The sequence below is a fragment of the Pristiophorus japonicus genome, unplaced genomic scaffold (assembly GCF_044704955.1).
Source record: "Pristiophorus japonicus isolate sPriJap1 unplaced genomic scaffold, sPriJap1.hap1 HAP1_SCAFFOLD_281, whole genome shotgun sequence".
Classification (NCBI taxonomy): Eukaryota; Metazoa; Chordata; class Chondrichthyes; family Pristiophoridae; genus Pristiophorus; species Pristiophorus japonicus.
In genome coordinates, this window is record NW_027252571.1 from 524,096 (window position 1) to 547,660 (window position 23,565).

General features: G+C 53.5%; 1 protein-coding gene across 1 annotated transcript in view; it reads left to right on the forward strand.

Moving 5' to 3' along the window:
• Nucleotides 1-18,860, forward strand: part of LOC139247680 (uncharacterized) — a 77,381-nt gene extending 58,521 nt beyond the window's left edge. The window contains exons 9-12 of the mRNA XM_070871763.1: nt 4,291-4,428; nt 7,870-8,040; nt 17,858-17,949; nt 18,612-18,860. Coding sequence (XP_070727864.1) covers nt 4,291-4,428; nt 7,870-8,040; nt 17,858-17,949; nt 18,612-18,860 — 650 coding nt within the window. The remainder of the gene's footprint in view (nt 1-4,290; nt 4,429-7,869; nt 8,041-17,857; nt 17,950-18,611) is intronic.
• The last annotated feature ends 4,705 nt before the right edge of the window (nt 18,861-23,565 follow it).

Sequence of the window (23,565 nt, forward strand, 5' to 3'; positions counted from 1 at the left end):
GAAATTACTGTTTCATTCTCCATCCTAATGCAGAATTCCACCATATTATGGTCACTCTTCCCCAAGGGGCCTCGCACAATGAGATTGCTAATTAATCCTCTCTCATTACACAACACCCAGTCTAAGATGGCCTCCCCCCTAGTTGGTTCCTCAACATATTGGTCTAGAAAACCATCCCTTATGCACTCCAGGAAATCCTCCTCCACCGTATTGCTTCCAGTTTGGCTAGCCCAATCTATGTGCATATTAAAGTCACCCATTATAACTGCTACACCTTTATTGCATGCACCCCTAATTTCCTGTTTGATGCCCTCCCCAACATCCCTACTACTGTTTGGAGGTCTGTACACAACTCCTACTAACGTTTTTTGCCCTTTGGTGTTCTGCAGCTCTACCCATATAGATTCCACATCATCCAAGCTAATGTCTTTCCTAACTATTGCATTAATCTCCTCTTTAACCAGCAATGCTACCCCACCTCCTTTTCCTTTTATTCTATCCTTCCTGAATGTTGAATACCCCTGAATGTTGAGTTCCCAGCCCTGATCATCCTGGAGCCACGTCTCCGTAATCCCAATCACATCATATTTGTTAACATCTATTTGCACAATTAATTCATCCACCTTATTGCGGATACTCCTTGCATTAAGACACAAAGCCTTCAGGCTTGTTTTATTAACACCCTTTGTCCTTTTAGAATTTTGCTGTACAGTGGCCCTTTTTGTTCTTTGCCTTGGGTTTCTCTGCCCTACACTTTTCCTCATCTCCTTTCTGTCTTTTGCTTTTGGCTCCTTTTTGTTTCCCTCTGTCTCCCTGCATTGGTTCCCATCCCCCTGCCATATTAGTTTAAATCCTCCCCAACAGCACTAGCAAACACTCCCCCTAGGACATTGGTTCCAGTCCTGCCCAGGTGCAGACCGTCCGGTTTGTACTGGTCCCACCTCCCCCAGAACCGGTCCCAATGCCCCAGGAATTTGAATCCCTCCCTGCTGCACCACTGCTCAAGCCACGTATTCATCTGCGCTATCCTGCGATTCCTACTCTGACTATCACGTGGCACTGGTAGCAATCCCGAGATTACTACTTTTGAGGTCCTACTTTTTAATTTAGCTCCTAGCTCCTTAAATTCGTTTCGTAGGACCTCATCCCTTTTTTTGCCTATGTCGTTGGTACCAATGTGCACCACGACAACTGGCTGTTCTCCCTCCCATTTCAGAATGTCCTGCACCCGCTCCGAGACATCCTTGACCCTTGCACCAGGGAGGCAACATACCATCCTGGAGTCTCGGTTGCGGCCGCAGAAACGCCTATCTATTCCCCTCACAATTGAATCCCCTATCACTATCGCTCTCCCACTCTTTTTCTTGCCCTCCTGTGCAGCAGAGCCAGCCACGGTGCCATGAACTTGGCTGCTGCTGCCCTCCCCTGATGAGTCATTCCCCTCAACAGTACCCAAAGCGGTGTATCTGTTTTGCAGGGGGATGACCGCAGGGGACCCCTGCACTACCTTCCTTGCTCTACTCTTCCTGTTGGTCTTCCATTCCCTATCTGGCTGTGGACCCTTTCCCTGCGGTAAGACCAACTCACTACACGTGATACTCACGTCATTCTCAGCATCGTGGATGCTCCAGAGTGAATCCACCTTCAGCTCCAATTCCGCAACGCGGTCCGTCTCTCTGCCTCTCTCTCTCTCTCTCTCCCTCTCCGTCTCTCTCTCTCTCTCTTCCTCTCTGTCTCTCTCTCTCTCACTCTCTGCCTCTCTCTCTCTCTCATTCTCCATCTCTCTCTCTCTCTGTCTGTATCTCTCCATGTCTCCCTCACTGTCACTCTTTGTCTCTGTCTCTGACTCTTTCTGTCTCCCCTCCAAGACAGGGCCTGGGTTTAACATCCCCCTGAACAGGGAGACAGGGCCTGGGTTGAACATCCCCCTGAACAGGGAGACGGGGCCTGGGTTTAACATCCCCCTGAACAGGGAGAGGGGGCCTGGGTTTAACATCCCCCTGAACAGGGAGACGGGGCCTGGGTTTAACATCCCCCTGAACAGGGAGACGGGGCCTGGGTTTAACATCCCCCTGAGCAGGGAGACGGGGCCTGGGTTTATCATCCCCCTGAACAGGGAGACGGGGCCTGGGTTTAACATCCCCCTGAACAGGGAGACGGGGCCTGGGTTTAACATCCCCCTGAACAGGGAGACGGGGCCTGGGTTTAACATCCCCCTGAACAGGGAGACGGGGCCTGGGTTTAACATCCCCCTGAACAGGGAGACGGGGCCTGGGTTTAACATCCCCCTGAACAGGGAGACTGGGCCTGGGTTTAACATCGTCCTGAACAGGGAGACGGGGCCTGGGTTTAACATCCCCCTGAACAGAGAGACGGGGCCTGGGTTTAACATCCCCCTGAACAGGGAGACGGGGCCTGGGTTTAACATCGCCCTGAACAGGGAGACGGGGCCTGGGTTTAACCCTGAACAGGGAGACGGGGCCTGGGTTTAACATCCCCCTGAACAGGGAGACGGGGCCTGGGTTTAACATCCCCCTGAACAGGGAGACGGGGCCTGGGTTTAACATCCCCCTGAACAGGGAGACGGGGCCTGGGTTTAACATCCCCCTGAACAGGGAGACTGGGCCTGGGTTTAACATCCCCCTGAACAGGGAGACAGGGCCTGGGTTTAACATCCCCCTGAACAGGGAGACGGGGCCTGGGTTTAACATCCCCCTGAACAGGGAGACGGGGCCTGGGTTTAACATCCCCCTGAACAGGGAGACTGGGCCTGGGTTTAACATCCCCCTGAACAGGGAGACAGGGCCTGGGTTTAACATCCCCCTGAACAGGGAGACGGGGCCTGGGTTTAACATCCCCCTGAACAGGGAGACGGGGCCTGGGTTTAACATCCCCCTGAACAGGGAGACGGGGCCTGGGTTTAACATCCCCCTGAACAGAGAGACGGGGCCTGGGTTTAACATCCCCCTGAACAGGGAGACGGGGCCTGGGTTTAACATCCTCCTGAACAGGGAGACGGGGCCTGGGTGTAACATCCCCCTGAACAGGGAGACGGGGCCTGGGTTTAACATCCCCCTGAACAGGGAGACGGGGCCTGGGTTTAACATCCCCCTGAACAGGGAGACGGGGCCTGGGTTTAACATCCCCCTGAACAGGGAGACGGGGTCTGGGTTTAACCCTGAACAGGGAGACGGGGCCTGGGTTTAACATCCTCCTGAACAGGGAGACGGGGCCTGGGTTTAACATCCCCCTGAACAGGGAGACGGGGCCTGGGTTTAACCCTGAACAGGGAGACGGGGCCTGGGTTTAACATCCCCCTGAACAGGGAGACGGGGCCTGGGTTTAACATCCTCCTGAACAGGGAGACGGGGCCTGGGTTTAACATCCCCCTGAACAGGGAGACGGGGCCTGGGTTTAACATCCCCCTGAACAGGGAGACGGGGCCTGGGTTTAACATCCCCCTGAACAGGGAGACGGGGCCTGGGTTTAACATCCTCCTGAACAGGGAGACGGGGCCTGGGTTTAACATCCCCCTGAACAGGGAGACGGGGCCTGGGTTTAACATCCCCCTGAACAGGGAGACGGGGCCTGGGTTTAACATCCCCCTGAACAGGGAGACTGGGCCTGGGTTTAACATCCCCCTGAACAGGGAGACGGGGCCTGGGTTTAACATCCCCCTGAACAGGGAGACAGGGCCTGGGTTTAACATCCCCCTGAACAGGGAGACGGGGCCTGGGTTTAACCCTGAACAGGGAGACGGGGCCTGGGTTTAACATCCCCCTGAACAGGGAGACGGGGCCTGGGTTTAACATCCCCCTGAACAGGGAGACGGGGCCTGGGTTTAACATCCCCCTGAACAGGGAGATGGGGCCTGGGTTTAACATCCCCCTGAACAGGGAGACGGGGCCTGGGTTTAACATCCCCCTGAACAGGGAGACGGGGCCTGGGTTTAACATCCCCCTGAACAGGGAGACAGGGCCTGGGTTTAACATCCCCCTGAACAGGGAGACGGGGCCTGGGTTTAACCCTGAACAGGGAGACGGGGCCTGGGTTTAACATCCCCCTGAACAGGGAGACGGGGCCTGGGTTTAACCCTGAACAGGGAGACGGGGCCTGGGTTTAACCCTGAACAGGGAGACGGGGCCTGGGTTTAACATCCCCCTGAACAGGGAGACGGGGCCTGGGTTTAACGTGTTGTCTGAGATAACGGTGTGCGATGCTGAAGTCAACCGGGAGACCAGACTCTAACAAGCCTCGCTCTTTCTCTCTCTCTCGCTCTCGCTCTGACAGGGAGAACGCCCAGCATATCTCGGACCGCCATCTATGAAAACCTGATCCCCTCCGCGGACGTAAAGAGCTGCACGTGTTTGACGACCAGTGATCGAGACGGTTGTCAACTAAATTCACTCAGCAACATGTTGCTCATGGGTAAGTCCCCGGGAGCCAATGTCGGTCAGCGAGTGGGACTCACCTCTTAATCTGAATAAACAAGGTATTATTTAAATGGAGAAAGATTGCAAAGTGCTGCAGTACAGCGGGACCTGGGGGTCCTGGTGCATGAAACACAAAAGGATAGTATGCAGGTACAGCAAGTGATCAGGAAGGCCAGTGGTATCTTGGCCTTTATTGCAAAGGGAATAGAAACATAGAAACATAGAAAATGGAGTATAAAAGCAGGGAAGTCTTGCTACAGTTATACAGGGGTGGAGCGATTGTAATCAGGGATGGTCAGGAGGGCAGAATTAGAGGAGTGCAGACATCTCGAGGGGTTGTGGGGCTGGAAGTGGTTACAGAGATAGGGAGGGGAGTAGGGGCTGGAGGAGGTTACAGAGATAGGGAGGGGTGTAGGAGCTGGAGGAGGTTACAGAGATAGGGAGGGTTGTAGGGGCTTGTGGAGGTTACAGAGCTAGGGAGGTTTGTAGGGGCTGGTGGAGGTTACAGAGATAGGGAGGGGTGTAGGGGCTGGAGGAGGTTACAGAGATAGGTAGGGGTGTAGGGACTGGAAGAGGTTACAGAGATAGTGAGGGATGTAGGGGCTGGAGGGGGTTATAGGATAGTATGCAGGTACAGCAAGTGATCAGGAAGGCCAGTGGTATCTTGGCCTTTATTGCAAAGGGAATAGAAACATAGAAACATAGAAAATGGAGTATAAAAGCAGGGAAGTCTTGCTACAGTTATACAGGGGTGGAGCGATTGTAATCAGGGATGGTCAGGAGGGCAGAATTAGAGGAGTGCAGACATCTCGAGGGGTTGTGGGGCTGGAAGTGGTTATAGAGATAGGGAGGGGTGTAGGGGCTGGAGGGGGTTACAGAGATAGGGAGGGGTGTAGGGGCTGGAGGAGGTTACAGAGATAGAGGGGGGGCGAGGGGACATGGAGGGATTTGTCAACAAGGGCGAGAATTTTGAAATCGAGGCATTGTTTAACCGGGAGCCAATGTAGGTCAGCGAGCACAGGGGGTGATGGGTGAGCGGGACTCGGTGCGAGTTTGGACACGGGGCAGTGAGCACAGGGGGTGATGGGTGAGTGGGACTGGGTGTGAGTTAGGACACGGGGCAGTGAGCACAGGGGGTGATGGGTGAGTGGGACTGGGTGTGAGTTAGGACACAGGGCAGTGAGCACAGGGGGTGATGGGTGAGCGGGACTCGGTGTGAGTTAGGACACAGGGCAGTGAGCACAGGGGGTGATGGGTGAGCGGGACTCGGTGTGAGTTCGGACACGGGGGCAGTGAGCACAGGGGGTGATGGGTGAGCGGGACTCGGTGTGAGTTAGGACACGGGGGCAGCGAGCAGAGGGGGTGATGGGTGAGCGGGACTCGGTGCGAGTTGGGACACGGGGGCAGTGAGCACAGAGGATGATGGGTGAGCGGGACTCGGTGCGAGCTAGGACACGGGGGCAGCCGAGTTTTGGATCACCTCTAGTTGACGTAGGGTAGAATGTGGGAGGCCGGCTAGGAGTGCGTTGGAGCGGTCAAGTCTGGAGTTCACAAAGACACGGATGAGGGCTTCAGCAGCGGATGAGCTGAGGCTGGGGGCGGAGACGGGCGATGTTACGGAGGTGGTTTTAGTTATGCGGCAGGTATGTGGCCGGGAGCTCATAGAAACATAGAAACATAGAAAATAGGTGCAGGAGCAGGCCATTCAGCCCTTCTAGCCTGCACCGCCATTCAATGAGTTCATGGCTGAACATGAAACTTCAGTACCCCTTTCTGCTTTCTCGCCATAACCCTTGAATTGGCCTCAACTACTTTCTGTGGTAGAGAATTCCACAGGTTCACCACTCTCTGGGTGAAGAAGTTTCTCCTCATCTCGGTCCTAAATGGCTTACCCCTTATCCTCAGACTGTGACCCCTGGTTCTGGACTTCCCCAACATTGGGAACATTCTTTCTGCATCTAACCTGTCTAAACCCGTCAGAATTTTAAACGTTTCTATGAGGTCCCCTCTCATTCTTCTGAACTCCAGTGAATACAAGCCCAGTTGATCCAATCTTTCTTGATAGGTCAGTCCCGCCATCCCGGGAATCAGTCTGGTGAACCTTCGCTGCACTCCCTCAATAGCAAGAATGTCCTTCCTCAAGTTAGGAGACCAAAACTGTACACAATACTCCAGGTGTGGCCTCACCAAGGCCCTGTACAACTGTAGCAACACCTCCCTGCCCCTGTATTCAAATCCCTTCGCTATGAAGGCCAACATGCCATTTGCTTTCTTAACCGCCTGCTGTACCTGCATGCCAACCTTCAATGACTGATGTACCATGACACCCAGGTCTCGTTGCACCTTCCCTTTTCCTAATCTGTCACCATTCAGATAATAGTCTGTCTCTCTGTTTTTACCACCAAAGTGGATAACCTCACATTTATCCACATTATACTTCATCTGCCATGCATTTGCCCACTCACCTAACCTATCCAAGTCACTCTGCAGCCTAATAGCATCCTCCTCGCAGCTCACACTGCCACCCAACTTAGTATCATCCGCAAATTTGGAGATACTGCATTTAATCCCCTCGTCTAAATCATTAATGTACAATGTAAACAGCTGGGGCCCCAGCACAGAACCTTGCGGCACTCCACTAGTCACTGCCTGCCATTCTGAAAAGTACCCGTTTACTCCTACTCTTTGCTTCCTGTCTGACAACCAGTTCTCAATCCACGTCAGCACACTACCCCCAATCCCATGTGCTTTAACTTTGCACATTAATCTCTTGTGTGGGACCTTGTCGAAAGCCTTCTGAAAGTCCAAATATACCACATCAACTGGTTCTCCTTTGTCCACTTTACTGGAAACATCCTCAAAAAATTCCAGAAGATTTGTCAAGCATGATTTCCCTTTCACAAATCCATGCTGACTTGGACCTATCATGTCACCATTTTCCAGATGCACTGCTATGACATCCTTAATAATTGATTCCATCATTTTACCCCCTACTGAGGTCAGGCTGACCGGTCTATAATTCCCTGTTTTCTCTCTCCCTCCTTTTTTAAAAAGTGAGGTTACATTGGCTACCCTCCACTCCATAGGAACTGATCCAGAGTCAATGGAATGTTGGAAAATGACTGTCAATGCATCCGCTATTTCCAAGGCCACCTCCTTAAGTACTCTGGGATGCAGTCCATCAGGGCCTGGGGATTTATCGGCCTTCAATCCCATCAATTTCCCAAACACAATTTCCCGACTAATAAAGATTTCCCTCAGTTCCCCCTCCTTACTAGACCCTCTGACCCCTTTTATATCCGGGGTCAAGTATCACACCCAGGTCACGCACAGTCTGGTAATGTCGCTGTTGCTGCTGAAGCCTTTGTCGGCAGGCCCAATAATGGCGGAGGGTGTTAAATGACCAGAGCTGTTTCATGTTTTGTCCCCTCCTCAGGAATCAGTCCCTCTCGGATGGAGGCGGGTGAGGCTGAGCGACCCCTCTTGTTTGGGGGCTCAGCCAGCCAGCAGTTGCTGGGACGTAACCATGACGATCGGGGCCTAAGGCAGACCCGAAGCCTGCGTAACCTTGGAGAGGAGGACCATGACTATTGCAACCTCGAGACTGGTGAGTATCCGCCAGTCAGCCTACCTAGAGTACAAATGGAGCATAAGTATCATGCTGCAAAGTGTGAGGTCATGCACTTTGGCAGAACAAAAATCAAAGAGCAAGTTATTATTTAAATGGAGAAAGATTGCAAAGTGCTGCAGTACAGCGGGACCTGGGGGTACTTGTGCATGAAACACAAAAGGTTAGTATGCAGGTACAGCAAGTGATCAGGAAGGCCAATGGTATCTTGGCCTTTATTGCACAGGGGATGGAGTATAAAAGCAGGGTAGTCTTGCTCCAGTTATACAGGGTATTGGTGAGGCCACACCTGGAGTACTGCGTGCAGTTTTGGTTTCCGTATTTACGAAAGGATATACTTGCTTTGGAGGCAGTTCAGAGAAGGTTCACTCGGTTGATTCCGGAGATGAGGGGGTTGACTTATGAGGAAAGGTTGAGGAGGTTGGGCCTCTACTCATTGGAACTCAGAAGAATGAGAGGTGATCTTATCGAGACGTATCAGATTATGAGGGGGCTCGACAAGGTGGATGCAGAGAGGATGTTCCCACTGATGGGGGAGACTAGAACTAGGGGGCATGGTCTTAGAATAAGGGGCCGCCCATTTAAAACTGAGATGAGGAGGAATTTCTTCTCTCAGAGGGGTTGTAAATCTGTGGAATTCGCTGCCTCAGAGAGCTGTGGAAGCCGGGACATTGAACATATTTAAGACAGAAATAAACATAAGAAATAGGAGCAGGAGTTAGCCAGTCGGCACCTCGAGACTGCTCCGCCATTTAATACGATCGTGGCTGATCCGATCATGGACTCAGCTCCACTTCCCCGCCCGCTCCCCATAACCCTTACTCCCTTATCGCTCAAAAATCTGTCGATCTCCACATTGAATATATTCAATGTCCCAGCCTCCACAGCTCTCTGAGGCAGTGAATTCCACAGATTTACAACCCTCTGAGAGAAGAAATTCCTCCTCATCTCAGTCAAGCCCCCTCAGAATCTTACAGGTCTCCGATAAGATCACCTCTCATTCTTCTGAACTCCAATGAGCAGAGCCCAACCTCCTCAACCTTTCCTCATAAGTCAGTCCCGTCATCTCGAGAATCAACCGAGTGAATTACAGGAAAGATGTGATTGCACTGGAGAGGGGACAGAGGAGATTTACCAGGATGTTGCACTGGAGAGGGTACAGAGGAGATTTACCAGGATGTTGCACGAGAGAGGGTACAGAGGAGATTTACCAGGATGTTGCACTAGAGAGGGTACAGAGGAGATTTACCAGGATGTTGCACTGGAGAGGGTACAGAGGAGATTTGCCAGGATGTTGCACTAGAGAGGGTGCAGAGGAGATTTACCAGGATGTTGCGCTAGAGAGGGTACAGAGGAGATTTACCAGGATGCTGAGCTAGAGAGGGTACAGAGGAGATTTACAGGATGTTGCACTAGAGAGGACACAGAGGAGATTTACCAGGATGTTGCACAAGAGAGGGTACAGAGGAGATTTACCAGGATGTTGCACTGGAGGGGGTGCAGAGGAGATTTACCAGGATGTTGCACTGGAGAGGGTGCAGAGGAGATTTACCAGGATGTTGCACTAGAGAGGGTACAGAGGAGATTTGCCAGGATGTTGCACGAGAGAGGGTACAGAGGAGATTTACCAGGATGTTGCACTAGAGAGGGTACAGAGGAGATTTACCAGGATGTTGCACTGGAGAGGATACAGAGGAGATTTACCAGGATGTTGCACTGGGGAGGGTACAGAGGAGATTTCCCAGGATGTTGCGCTAGAGAGGGTACAGAGGAGATTTACCAGGATGCTGAGCTAGAGAGGGTACAGAGGAGATTTACAGGATGTTGCACAAGAGAGGGTACAGAGGAGATTTACCAGGATGTTGCACTGGAGGGGGTGCAGAGGAGATTTACCAGGATGTTGCACTGGAGAGGGTGCAGAGGAGATTTACCAGGATGGTGCACTGGAGGGGGTGCAGAGGAGATTTACCAGGATGTTGCACTGGAGAGGGTGCAGAGGAGATTTACCAGGATGTTGCACTGGAGAGGGTGCAGAGGAGATTTACCAGGATGTTGCACTGGAGAGGGTACAGAGGAGATTTACCAGGATGTTGCACTAGAGAGGGTGCAGAGGAGATTTACCAGGATGTTGCACGAGAGAGGGTACAGAGGAGATTTACCAGGATGTTGCACTGGAGAGGGTACAGAGGAGATTTACCAGGATGTTGCACTGGAGAGGGTACAGAGGAGATTTACCAGGGTGTTGCACTGGAGAGGGTACAGAGGAGATTTACCAGGATGTTGCACTAGAGAGGGTGCAGAGGAGATTTACCAGGATGTTGCACTGGAGAGGGTACAGAGGAGATTTGCCAGGATGTTGCACTAGAGAGGGTGCAGAGGAGATTTACCAGGATGTTGCACTAGAGAGGGTATAGAGGAGATTTACCAGGATGTTGCACTGGAGAGGGAACAGAGGAGATTTACCAGGATGTTGCACTGTAGAAGGTACAGAGGAGATTTACCAGGATGTTGCACTGGAGAGGGTACAGAGGAGATTTACCAGGATGTTGCACGAGAGAAGGTACAGAGGAGATTTACCAGGATGTTGCACTGGAGAGGGTACAGAGGAGATTTACCAGAATGTTGCACCAGAGAGGGTACAGAGGAGATTTACCAGGATGTTGCACGAGAGAAGGTACAGAGGAGATTTACCAGGATGTTGCACTAGAGAGGGTACAGAGGAGATTTACCAGGATGTTGCACTGGAGAGGGTACAGAGGAGATTTACCAGGATGTTGCACTGGAGAGGGTACAGAAGAGGTTTACCAGGATGTTGTACAAGAGAGGGTACAGAGGAGATATACCAGGATGTTGCACTGGAGAGGGTACAGAGGAGATTTGCCAGGATGTTGCACTGGAGAGGGTACAGAGGAGATTTACCAGGATGTTGCACTAGAGAGGGTACAGAGGAGATTTACCAGGATGTTGCACTGGAGAGGGTGCCGAGGAGATTTACCAGGATGTTGCACTGGAGAGGGTGCAGAGGAGATTTACCAGGATGTTGCACTGGAGGGGGTGCAGAGGAGATTTACCAGGATGTTGCACTGGAGAGGGTGCAGAGGAGATTTAACAGGATGTTGCACTGGAGAGGGTACAGAGGGGATTTACCAGGATGTTGCACTAGAGAGGGTACAGAGGAGATTTACCAGGATGTTGCACTAGAGAGGGTGCAGAGGAGATTGACCAGGATGTTGCACTGGAGAGGGTACAGAGGAGATTTACCAGGATTTTGCACTGGAGAGGGTACAGATGAGATTTACCAGGATGTTGCACTGGAGAGGGTACAGAGGAGATTTACCAGGATGTTGCACTGGAGAGGGTACAGAGGAGATTTACCAGGATGTTGCACTGGAGAGGGTACAGAGGAGATTTACCAGGATGTTGCACTGGAGAGGGTACAGAGGAGATTTACCAGGATGTTGCACTAGAGAGGGTACAGAGGAGATTTACCAGGATGTTGCACTGGAGAGGGTACAGAGGAGATTTACCAGGATGTTGCACTGGAGAGGGTGCAGAGGAGATTTACCAGGATGTTGCACTGGAGAGGGTGCAGAGGAGATTTACCAGGATGTTGCACTGGAGAGGGTGCAGAGGAGATTTACCAGGATGGTGCACTGGAGGGGGTGCAGATGAGATTGACCAGGATGTTGCACTGGAGAGGGTACAGAGGAGATTTACCAGGATGTTGCAGTAGAGAGGGTGCAGAGGAGATTTACCAGGATGTTGCACTGGAGAGGGTACAGAGGAGATTTACCAGAATGTTGCACCAGAGAGGGTACAGAGGAGGTTTACCAGGATGTTGCACGAGAGAAGGTACAGAGGAGATTTACCAGGATGTTGCACTAGAGAGGGTACAGAGGAGATTTACCAGGATGTTGCACTGGAGAGGGTACAGAGGAGATTTACCAGGATGTTGCACTGGAGAGGGTACAGAAGAGGTTTACCAGGATGTTGTACAAGAGAGGGTACAGAGGAGATATACCAGGATGTTGCACTGGAGAGGGTACAGAGGAGATTTGCCAGGATGTTGCACTGGAGAGGGTACAGAGGAGATTTACCAGGATGTTGCACTAGAGAGGGTACAGAGGAGATTTACCAGGATGTTGCACTGGAGAGGGTGCAGAGGAGATTTACCAGGATGTTGCACTGGAGAGGGTGCAGAGGAGATTTACCAGGATGTTGCACTGGAGGGGGTGCAGAGGAGATTTACCAGGATGTTGCACTGGAAAGGGTGCAGAGGAGATTTACCAGGATGTTGCACTGGAGAGGGTGCAGAGGAGATTTAACAGGATGTTGCACTGGAGAGGGTACAGAGGGGATTTACCAGGATGTTGCACTAGAGAGGGTGCAGAGGAGATTTACCAGGATGTTGCACTAGAGAGGGTGCAGAGGAGATTTACCAGGATGTTGCACTGGAGAGGGTACAGAGGAGATTTACCAGGATTTTGCACTGGAGAGGGTACAGATGAGATTTACCAGGATGTTGCACTGGAGAGGGTACAGAGGAGATTTACCAGGATGTTGCACTGGAGAGGGTACAGAGGAGATTTACCAGGATGTTGCACTGGAGAGGGTACAGAGGAGATTTACCAGGATGTTGCACTGGAGAGGGTACAGAGGAGATTTACCAGGATGTTGCACTAGAGAGGGTACAGAGGAGATTTACCAGGATGTTGCACTGGAGAGGGTACAGAGGAGATTTACCAGGATGTTGCACTGGAGAGGGTGCAGAGGAGATTTACCAGGATGTTGCACTGGAGAGGGTGCAGAGGAGATTTACCAGGATGTTGCACTGGAGAGGGTGCAGAGGAGATTTACCAGGATGGTGCACTGGAGGGGGTGCAGATGAGATTTACCAGGATGTTGCACTGGAGAGGGTACAGAGGAGATTTACCAGGATGTTGCAGTAGAGAGGGTGCAGAGGAGATTCACCAGGAAGTTGCACTGGAGAGGGTACAGAGGAGATTTGCCAGGATGTTGCACTAGAGAGGGTGCAGAGGAGATTTACCAGGATGTTGCACTAGAGAGGGTATAGAGGAGATTTACCAGGATGTTGCACTGGAGAGGGTACAGAGGAGATTTACCAGGATGTTGCACTGGAGAGGGTACAGAGGAGATTTACCAGGATATTGCACTGGAGAGGGTACAGAGGAGATTTACCAGGATGTTGCACTGGAGAGGGTGCAGAGGAGATTTACCAGGATGGTGCACTGGCGAGGGTGCAGAGGAGATTTACCAGGATGTTGCACTGGAGAGGGTACAGAGGAGATTTACCAGGATTTTGCACTGGAGAGGGTACAGATGAGATTTACCAGGATGTTGCACTGGAGAGGGTACAGAGGAGATTTACCAGGATGTTGCACTGGAGAGGGTACAGAGGAGATTTACCAGGATGTTGCACTGGAGAGGGTACAGAGGAGATTTACCAGGATGTTGCACTGGAGAGGGTACAGAGGAGATTTACCAGGATGTTGCACTGGAGAGGGTACAGAGGAGATTTACCAGGATGTTGCACTGGAGAGGGTACAGAGGAGATTTAGCAGGATGTTGCACTAGAGAGGGTACAGAGGAGATTTACCAGGATGTTGCACTGGAGAGGGTACAGAGGAGATTTACCAGGATGTTGCACTGGAGAGGGTGCAGAGAAGATTTACCAGGATGTTGCACTGGAGAGGGTGCAGAGGAGATTTACCAGGATGTTGCACTGGAGAGGGTGCAGAGGAGATTTACCAGGATGGTGCACTGGAGGGGGTGCAGATGAGATTTACCAGGATGTTGCACTGGAGAGCGTACAGAGGAGATTTACCAGGATGTTGCAGTAGAGAGGGTGCAGAGGAGATTCACCAGGAAGTTGCACTGGAGAGGGTACAGAGGAGATTTGCCAGGATGTTGCACTAGAGAGGGTGCAGAGGAGATTTACCAGGATGTTGCACTAGAGAGGGTATAGAGGAGATTTACCAGGATGTTGCACTGGAGAGGGTACAGAGGAGATTTACCAGGATGTTGCACTGGAGAGGGTACAGAGGAGATTTACCAGGATATTGCACTGGAGAGGGTACAGAGGAGATTTATCAGGATGTTGCAGTGGAGATGGTACAGAGGAGATTTACCAGGATGTTGCACTGGAGAGGGTGCAGAGGAGATTTACCAGGATGTTGCACTGGAGAGGGTGCAGAGGAGATTTACCAGGATGTTGCACTGGAGGGGGTGCAGATGAGATTTTCCAGGATGTTGCACTGGAGAGGGTGCAGAGGAGATTTACCAGGATGTTGCACTGGAGAGGGTGCAGAGGAGATTTACCAGGATGTTGCACTGGAGAGGGTACAGAGGAGATTTACCAGGATGTTGCACTAGAGAGGGTGCAGAGTAGATTTACCAGGATGTTGCACTAGAGAGGGTGCAGAGGAGATTTACCAGGATGTTGCACTGGAGAGGGTACAGAGGAGATTTACCAGGATTTTGCACTGGAGAGGGTGCAGAGGAGATTTACCAGGATGTTGCACTGGAGAGGGTACAGAGGAGATTTACCAGGATGTTGCACTGGAGAGGGTACAGAGGAGATTTACCAGGATGTTGCACTGGAGAGGGTACAGAGGAGATTTACCAGGATGTTGCACTAGAGAGGGTGCAGAGGAGATTTACCAGGATGTTGCACTAGAGAGGGTGCAGAGGAGATTTACCAGGATGTTGCACTGGAGAGGGTACAGAGGAGATTTACCAGGATTTTGCACTGGAGAGGGTACAGAGGAGATTTACCAGGATGTTGCACTGGAGAGGGCACAGAGGAGATTTACCAGGATGTTGCACTGGAGAGGGTACAGAGGAGATTTACCAGGATGTTGCACTGGAGAGGGTACAGAGGAGATTTACCAGGATGTTGCACTGGAGAGGGTACAGAGGAGATTTACCAGGATGTTGCACTGGAGAGGGTACAGAGGAGATTTACCAGGATGTTGCACTGGAGAGGGTACAGAGGAGATTTACCAGGATGTTGCGCTGGAGAGGGTACAGAGGAGATTTACAGGATGTTGCACTGGAGAGGGTACAGAGGAGATTTACCAGGATGTTGCACTGGAGGGGGTGCAGAGGAGATTTACCAGGATGTTGCGCTGGAGAGGGTACAGATGAGATTTACCAGGATGTTGCACTGGAGAGGGTACAGAGGAGATTTACCAGGATGTTGCACTGGAGAGGGTACAGAGGAGACTTACCAGGATGTTGCACTGGAGACGGTACAGATGAGATTTCCCAGTATGTTGCACTGGAGAGGGTACAGAGGAGATTTACCAGGATGTTGCACTAGAGAGGGTACAGAGGAGATTTACCAGGATGTTGCACTGGAGAGGGTACAGAGGAGATTACCAGGATGTTGCACTGGAGAGGGTGCAGAGGAGATTTACCAGGATGTTGCACTGGAGAGGGTGCAGAGGAGATTTACCAGGATGTTGCACTGGAGAGGGTGCAGAGGAGATTTACCAGGATGGTGCACTGGAGGGGGTGCAGATGAGATTTACCAGGATGTTGCACTGGAGAGGGTACAGAGGAGATTTACCAGGATGTTGCAGTAGAGAGGGTGCAGAGGAGATTCACCAGGAAGTTGCACTGGAGAGGGTACAGAGGAGATTTGCCAGGATGTTGCACTAGAGAGGGTGCAGAGGAGATTTACCAGGATGTTGCACTAGAGAGGGTATAGAGGAGATTTACCAGGATGTTGCACTGGAGAGGGTACAGAGGAGATTTACCAGGATGTTGCACTGGAGAGGGTACAGAGGAGATTTACCAGGATATTGCACTGGAGAGGGTACAGAGGAGATTTACCAGGATGTTGCAGTGGAGATGGTACAGAGGAGATTTACCAGGATGTTGCACTGGAGAGGGTGCAGAGGAGATTTACCAGGATGTTGCACTGGAGAGGGTGCAGAGGAGATTTACCAGGATGTTGCACTGGAGGGGGTGCAGATGAGATTTTCCAGGATGTTGCACTGGAGAGGGTGCAGAGGAGATTTACCAGGATGTTGCACTGGAGAGGGTACAGAGGAGATTTACCAGGATGTTGCACTGGAGAGGGTACAGAGGAGATTTACCAGGATGTTGCACTAGAGAGGGTGCAGAGTAGATTTACCAGGATGTTGCACTAGAGAGGGTGCAGAGGAGATTTACCAGGATGTTGCACTGGAGAGGGTACAGAGGAGATTTACCAGGATTTTGCACTGGAGAGGGTACAGAGGAGATTTACCAGGATGTTGCACTGGAGAGGGTACAGAGGAGATTGACCAGGATGTTGCACTGGAGAGGGTACAGAGGAGATTTACCAGGATGTTGCACTGGAGAGGGTACAGAGGAGATTTACCAGGATGTTGCACTAGAGAGGGTGCAGAGGAGATTTACCAGGATGTTGCACTAGAGAGGGTGCAGAGGAGATTTACCAGGATGTTGCACTGGAGAGGGTACAGAGGAGATTTACCAGGATTTTGCACTGGAGAGGGTACAGAGGAGATTTACCAGGATGTTGCACTGGAGAGGGCACAGAGGAGATTTACCAGGATGTTGCACTGGAGAGGGTACAGAGGAGATTTACCAGGATGTTGCACTGGAGAGGGTACAGAGGAGATTTACCAGGATGTTGCACTGGAGAGGGTACAGAGGAGATTTACCAGGATGTTGCACTAGAGAGGGTACAGAGGAGATTTACCAGGATGTTGCACTGGAGAGGGTACAGAGGAGATTTACCAGGATGTTGCGCTGGAGAGGGTACAGAGGAGATTTACAGGATGTTGCACTGGAGAGGGTACAGAGGAGATTTACCAGGATGTTGCACTGGAGGGGGTGCAGAGGAGATTTACCAGGATGTTGCGCTGGAGAGGGTACAGAGGTGATTTACAGGATGTTGCACTGGAGGGGGTGCAGAGGAGATTTACCAGGATGTTGCACTGGAGAGGGTGCAGAGGAGATTTACCAGGGTGTTGCACTGGAGAGGGTACAGAAGAGATTTACCAGGATGTTGCCGGGACTGGAGAATTTTGGCGATGAGGAAAGATTGGATCGGCCGGGGTTGTTTTCTTTGGAACAGAGGAGGCTGAGGGGAGACCTGATTGAGGTGTATAAAATGATGAGGGGCCTGGATAGAGTGGATAGGACGGACCTGTTTCCCTGGGCAGAGGGGGCTTGGATTGAAAGTAATTGGGGGGGAGGTTTAGAGGGGATTTGAGGGGAGAGGGTGGTGGGGGTCTGCGTCAGGGTCTGGAACTCACGGCCTGAAAGGGTGGTAGAGGCAGAAACCCTCCCCACATTTGGCAGGCAGTGCACCTTGAAGTGCCGTAACCTACAGGGCTACGGCCCGAGAGCGGGAAAGTGGGATTAGGCCGGGGGGGGGCTCTTGGTCGGCCGGCGCGAGGCGGACACGGTGGGCCGAAGGGGCCTCCTTCCGTACTGTGAATGTCTCTGATTCTGTGATCTCCCGGGCTGTATTGAGCTGGCCTGTGAAGGGGTGTGGGGTTTATATTGCTGTCTGCTTCAGTGTCCCCAGGCTAGACAGAGAGCAAAGAGGATAATCAGCCAGGGTTATCAATCCTGGTTGTCAGCCGGTAGCCTCTCTGCTGGAAAGAAGTGGTGCGTGAGGCACTCTGCAGTCGAATATCTTGCCGGTGGAGAATGGTCGGGAAGGGGGAGGTACGCTCGGCGGGACGGTGGGGGGGGAAGGGGTGGGGTGCGGGTCTGTCTTTAAGATAACCAATGTTCCCTTCCTCTCCCCCAACAGATGGTACAGAAACAGAGACTCCACCTCTACCTCCCAAGACCAGGCACTCTGCCCCAGCCGAGCCCCAGGCTCGCAGTCAGAAGCCTCCGGCAGTAGGCCCGGCCGCGGGGATGGAAGAGTGGGAGGCCCAGAGCCTGAGGAGTATCCGTCAAGCCCACCATCAGCACTGCAAGCTGAGCTTACCAGGTGTGGACTTGTCCGTGTCTCAGCCCCATCTCCCAGTTCCTCGGGACACTCCATCCGGGGCAACTCCTCCGGGAGGGAGGAGAGAGAGAAGGAGGGAGGGGGAGGGAGGAGAGAGAGAAGGAGGGAGTGAGGGAGAAAGGAAGAGAGGGAGGTACGGAGGGAGGGAGTAAAGGAAGGAAGGAGGAAGGGAGGGAGCGAGGGAGGAAGGGGACGGAGGAGGGAGGGAAATGGCAGAAGGGAGGGAGGAAGAGAAATAGAGAGAGAAAGAGAGAAAAAAGATAGAAAGAAAGGGAGCGAAGGGGATGGGGGGAGGGAAGTAGGGAGAAAGGGAGTGAGGGAAGTGGAGATTAAAGGAGGTATGTCCGAAATGTCGCTGGGGCAAACTCGGGCTATTCAGCTGCAGCGTGCGCCACTTCTGGCCTTCCCCATGTGACGTGCCCTCGCTAATCGATTCCTCCTTTGAATTTCAGAAGGGCTCCCGGACCCTCAGCCTTCCCGTGACGCTCCCAGCCCGACTCCGCCCGACTGCTGCCCGCCCACCATCACCGCCTCCGAGATGTTCGGCCAGGCGAGGCATCACCGGGACCGCCAGTCAGCCGGCCCCGTCACCGTCCTCCTCTCCCCGCCCACCCCTGAGGGGCGGCGGCCCGCAAGCGGGATTGTCGGAGGAGGAGGAGGAGGAGAGGGAGGAGGAGGAGGCCAAGGCAACCTCGGGCACGCTGGGTCCTTCCCAACAGCCGGATCTTGCCCCGGACAGCTGGGGCGGCCGCCCTCGGAGTCCAACCTGCAGCCCGAGGAGGACGAGTGGACGGAGTGACCAGGAGCGGCCGCTTGGTTTGAGGCCCAGTTCACCGGGACGGCAGACGCCAATGTCACCCTCCAACCCCTCCCCCACCCCCTCCTGCCTTCCCCCAGCCCGATCGGCGTCCATCGGCCTAGTCTGCCTCCCCGAAACCTCAAGGCGGAGGACGCTAACTGGAAGAGGTCAACTGGAAGAGGCCAACTTCACAGGGTCAACTGTACAAGTTCAACTGTCAAAAGGTCAACTGTCAAAAGGTCAACTGTACAAGGTCAACTGCCAAAAAGTCAACTGTCAGAAGGTCAACTTTACACGGTCAACTGTACAAGGTCAACTGCCAAAAGGTCAACTGTCAGAAGGTCAACTTTACACGGTCAACTGTACAAGGTCAACTGCCAAAAGGTCAACTGTCAGAAGGTCAACTTTACACGGTCAACTGTACAAGGTCAACTGCCAAAAGGTCAACTGTCAGAAGGTCAACTGAAAGAGGCCAACTTTACAGGGTCAACTGGCCGCAGTGTGCACCGTCTACAAGACTCACCGCGGCAACTGTCCAAGGCTTCTTCGGCAGCACCTCCCAAACCCACCGCCTCTGCCCGCCTCGGAGGACCAGGGCAGCGGGCGCATGGGAACACCACCCCCTCCACGTTCCCCCTCCCCAGTCACACACACCGTCCCGACTGGGGACTATACCGGCCGTTCCTTCATCGTCGCTGGGTCACAATCCCGGAACTCCCTCCCGAACAGCACTGTGTGGGAGCACCTTCACCACACGGGACTGCAGCGGTTCAAGAAGGCGGCTCACCTCCACCTTCTCAAGGGGCAACTAGGGACGGGCAATAAACCCGGGCCTGGCCAGCGAGGCCCACAGCCCAGGGACGAGTAAAATAAAAACTGGGACGGGCCAACTGGAAAAGGCCGACTCGAAGAGGTCAAAGGGCAGCTGAACTACCGGCAAGGCAACCTCCAATGTTGGGAACGGGCACAGTTGGGACATACTCGATGGACAGGGTGGGTGTCTGGGGGAGGGAATGGGAGGGGGTGAGGGGGGGGGGCGCGGGGGGGAGCGTGGGTCAATTGGTACATTAGCTACATTGAAGAAAGTTCCGGCAGTCGCTGTTGTATTGTGGGAATCGTGGCAGCCAATTGGCGCACAGCAAGCTCCCACAAACGGCAATGTGATCATGACCCAGATAATCAGTTTTTCTTGCGTTGATTGAGGGATAAATATTGGCCCCAGGACACCGGGGAGAACCGCCCCCCCCCCGCTGTTCTTCTTCCAAATAGTGGCCGTGGGATCTTTTACGTCCACCCGAGAGAGCAGACGGGGCCTCGGTTTAACGTCTCATCCGAAAGACGGTACCTCCGACAGTGCGGCACTCCCTCAGCACTGTCCCTCCGACAGTGCGGCACTCCCTCAGCACTGCCCCTCCGACAGTGCGGCACTCCCTCAGCACTGTCCCTCCGACAGTGCAGCACTTCCTCAGTACTGCCCCTCCGACAGTGCGGCACTCCCTCAGCACTGTCCCTCCGACAGTGCGGCACTCCCTCAGCACTGCCCCTCCGACAGTGCGGCGCTCCCTCAGAGATTGATAAGATTTCTGTTAAGCAAAGATATTGAGGGATATGGGCCAAAGGCGGGTATATGCGGTTAGGTCACAGATCAGCCTCATTGAACGGCGGAACAGGCTCGAGGGGCTGAATGGGCCTCCTCCTGTTCCTGTGTAACAGGCTCGAGGGGCTGAATGGGCCTCCTCCTGTTCCTGTGTAACAGGCTCGAGGGGCTGAATGGGCCTCCTCCTGTTCCTGTGTAACAGGCTCGAGGGGCTGAATGGGCCTCCTCCTGTTCCTGTGTAACAGGCTCGAGGGGCTGAATGGGCCTCCTCCTGTTCCTGTGTAACAGGCTCGAGGGGCTGAATGGGCCTCCTCCTGTTCCTGTGTAACAGGCTCGAGGGGCTGAATGGGCCTCCTCCTGTTCCTGTGTAACAGGCTCGAGGGGCTGAATGGGCCTACTCCTGTTCCTGTGTAACAGACTCGAGGGGCTGAATGGGCCTCCTCCTGTTCCTGTGTAACAGGCTCGAGGGGGCTGAATGGGCCTCCTCCTGTTCCTGTGTAACAGGCTCGAGGGACTGAATGGGCCTCCTCCTGTTCCTGTGTAACAGGCTCGAGGGGCTGAATGGGCCTCCTCCTGTTCCTGTGTAACAGACTCGAGGGGCTGAATGGGCCTCCTCCTGTTCCTGTGTAACAGGCTCGAGGGGCTGAATGGGCCTCCTCCTGTTCCTGTGTAACAGGCTCGAGGGGCTGAATGGGCCTCCTCCTGTTCCTGTGGCGTTTAGAATAATCATTGTATGTTTTTAAAGAATTAATGTTATTTATTTATCAAAATAAAAACTGTGAATTTTGCCCAGCGTGTCTGTGTGATAAAGGGAAAAAAATGTATAAAGCGCATTTCATGATCTGCAGACGCCTCAAAGCACTTTACAGCCAATGAAGTACTTTTGGGGCGAGCTAGGTGAGACGGTAAGTGAGAGATTACACAGGATATATTGCAAAGGGGATGGAGTATAAAAGCAGGGAAGTCTTGCTCCAGTTATACAGGGTATTGGTGAGGCCACACCTGGAGTACTGCGTGCAGTTTTGGTTTCCATATTTACGAAAGGATATACTTGCTTTGGAGGCAGTTCAGAGAAGGTTCACTCGGTTGATTCCGGGGATGAGGGGGTTGACTTATGAGGAAAGGTTGAGGAGGTTGGGCCTCTACTCATTGGAGTTCAGAAGAATGAGAGGTGATCTTATGGAAACGTATAAGATTATGAGGGGGCTCGACAAGGTGGATGCAGAGAGGATGTTCCCACTGATGGGGGGAGACTAGAACTAGGGGGCATGGTCTTAGAATAAGGGGCCGCCCATTTAAAACTGAGATGAGGAGTAATTTCTTCTCTCAGAGGGTTGTAAATCTGTGGAATTCGCTGCCTCAGAGAGCTGTGGAAGCCGGGACATTGAATATATTTAAGACAGAGATAGACAGTTTCTTAACCGATAAGGGGATAAGGGGAGCGGGCAGGGAAGTGGAGCTGTGTCCATGATCGGATCAGCCATGATGGTATTAAATGGCGGAGCAGGCTCGAGGGGCCGAATGGCCGACTCCTGCTCCTATTTCTGATGTTCTGATGTTCAATCTTATCCCCCCAAAGTCTACGTTGCTCGAGGGAGTAGAGTCCCAACTCTTTTAGCCTGTCTATCCACATGACCCTCTATTCCCGTCGCCCCCATACGCTTGTCGGGCCTCCCCTTAAATGCATCGACAATATTCATCTCAACCCCTCCCTGTGGCAGCGAGTTCCACATTCTCACCGCCCTCTGGGTAAAGAGGTTTCTCCCAAATTCCCCCATTGGGTTTATTAGTGACGACCCTGTATTGATGGCCCGACAGTGCGGCGCTCCCTCAGTACTGCCCCTCCGACAGTGCGGCACTCCCTCAGTACTGCCCCTCCGACAGTGCGGCACTCTCTCAGTACTGCCCCTCCGACAGTGCGGCGCTCCCTCAGTACTGCCCCTCCGACAGTGCGGCGCTCCCTCAGTACTGCCCCTCCGACAGTGCGGCACTCCCTCAGTACTGCCCCTCCGACAGTGCGGCACTCTCTCAGTACTGCCCCTCCGACAGTGCGGCGCTCCCTCAGTACTGCCCCTCCGACAGTGCGGCGCTCCCTCAGTACTGTCCCTCCGACAGTGCGGCACTCCCTCAGTACTGTCCCTCCGACAGTGCGGCACTCCCTCAGTACTGCCCCTCCGACAGTGCGGCGCTCCCTCAGTACTGCCCCTCTGACAGTGCGGCACTCCCTCAGTACTGCCCCTCCGACAGTGCGGCGCTCCCTCAGTACTGCCCCTCCGACAGTGCGACACTCCCTCAGTACTGCCCCTCCGACAGTGCGGCGCTCCCTCAGTACTGCCCCTCCGACAGTGCAGCACTCCCTCAGTACTGCCCCTCCGACAGTGCGGCACTCCCTCAGTACTGCCCCTCCGACAGTGCGGCACTCCCTCAGTACTGCCCCTCCGACAGTGCGGCATTCCCTCAGTACTGTCCCTCCGACAGTGAGGCACTCCCTCAGTACTGCTCCTCCGACAGTGCGGCACTCCCTCAGTACTGCCCCTCTGACAGTGTGGCACTCTCTCAGTACTGCCCCTCCGACAGTGCGGTGCTCCCTCAGTACTGCCCCTCCGACAGTGCGGCACTCCCTCAGTACTGCCCCTCCGACAGTGTGGCACTCTCTCAGTACTGCCTCTCCGACAGTGTGGCACTCCCTCAGTACTGCTCCTCCGACAGTGCGGCGCTCCCTCAGTACTGCCCCTCCGACAGTGCGGCGCTCCCTCAGTACTGCCCCTCCAACAGTGCGGCACTCCCTCAGTACTGCCCCTCCGACAGTGCGGCACTCCCTCAGTACTGCCCCTCTGACAGTGCGGCATTCCCTCAGTACTGTCCCTCCGACAGTGAGGCACTCCCTCAGTACTGCTCCTCCGACAGTGCGGCACTCCCTCAGTACTGCCCCTCTGACAGTGTGGCACTCTCTCAGTACTGCCCCTCCGACAGTGCGGTGCTCCCTCAGTACTGCCCCTCCGACAGCGCACTACGGCGCTCCCTCAGTACTGCCCCTCCGACAGTGCGGCGCTCCCTCAGTACTGTCCCTCCGACAGTGCGGCGCTCCCTCAGTACTGCCCCTCCAAC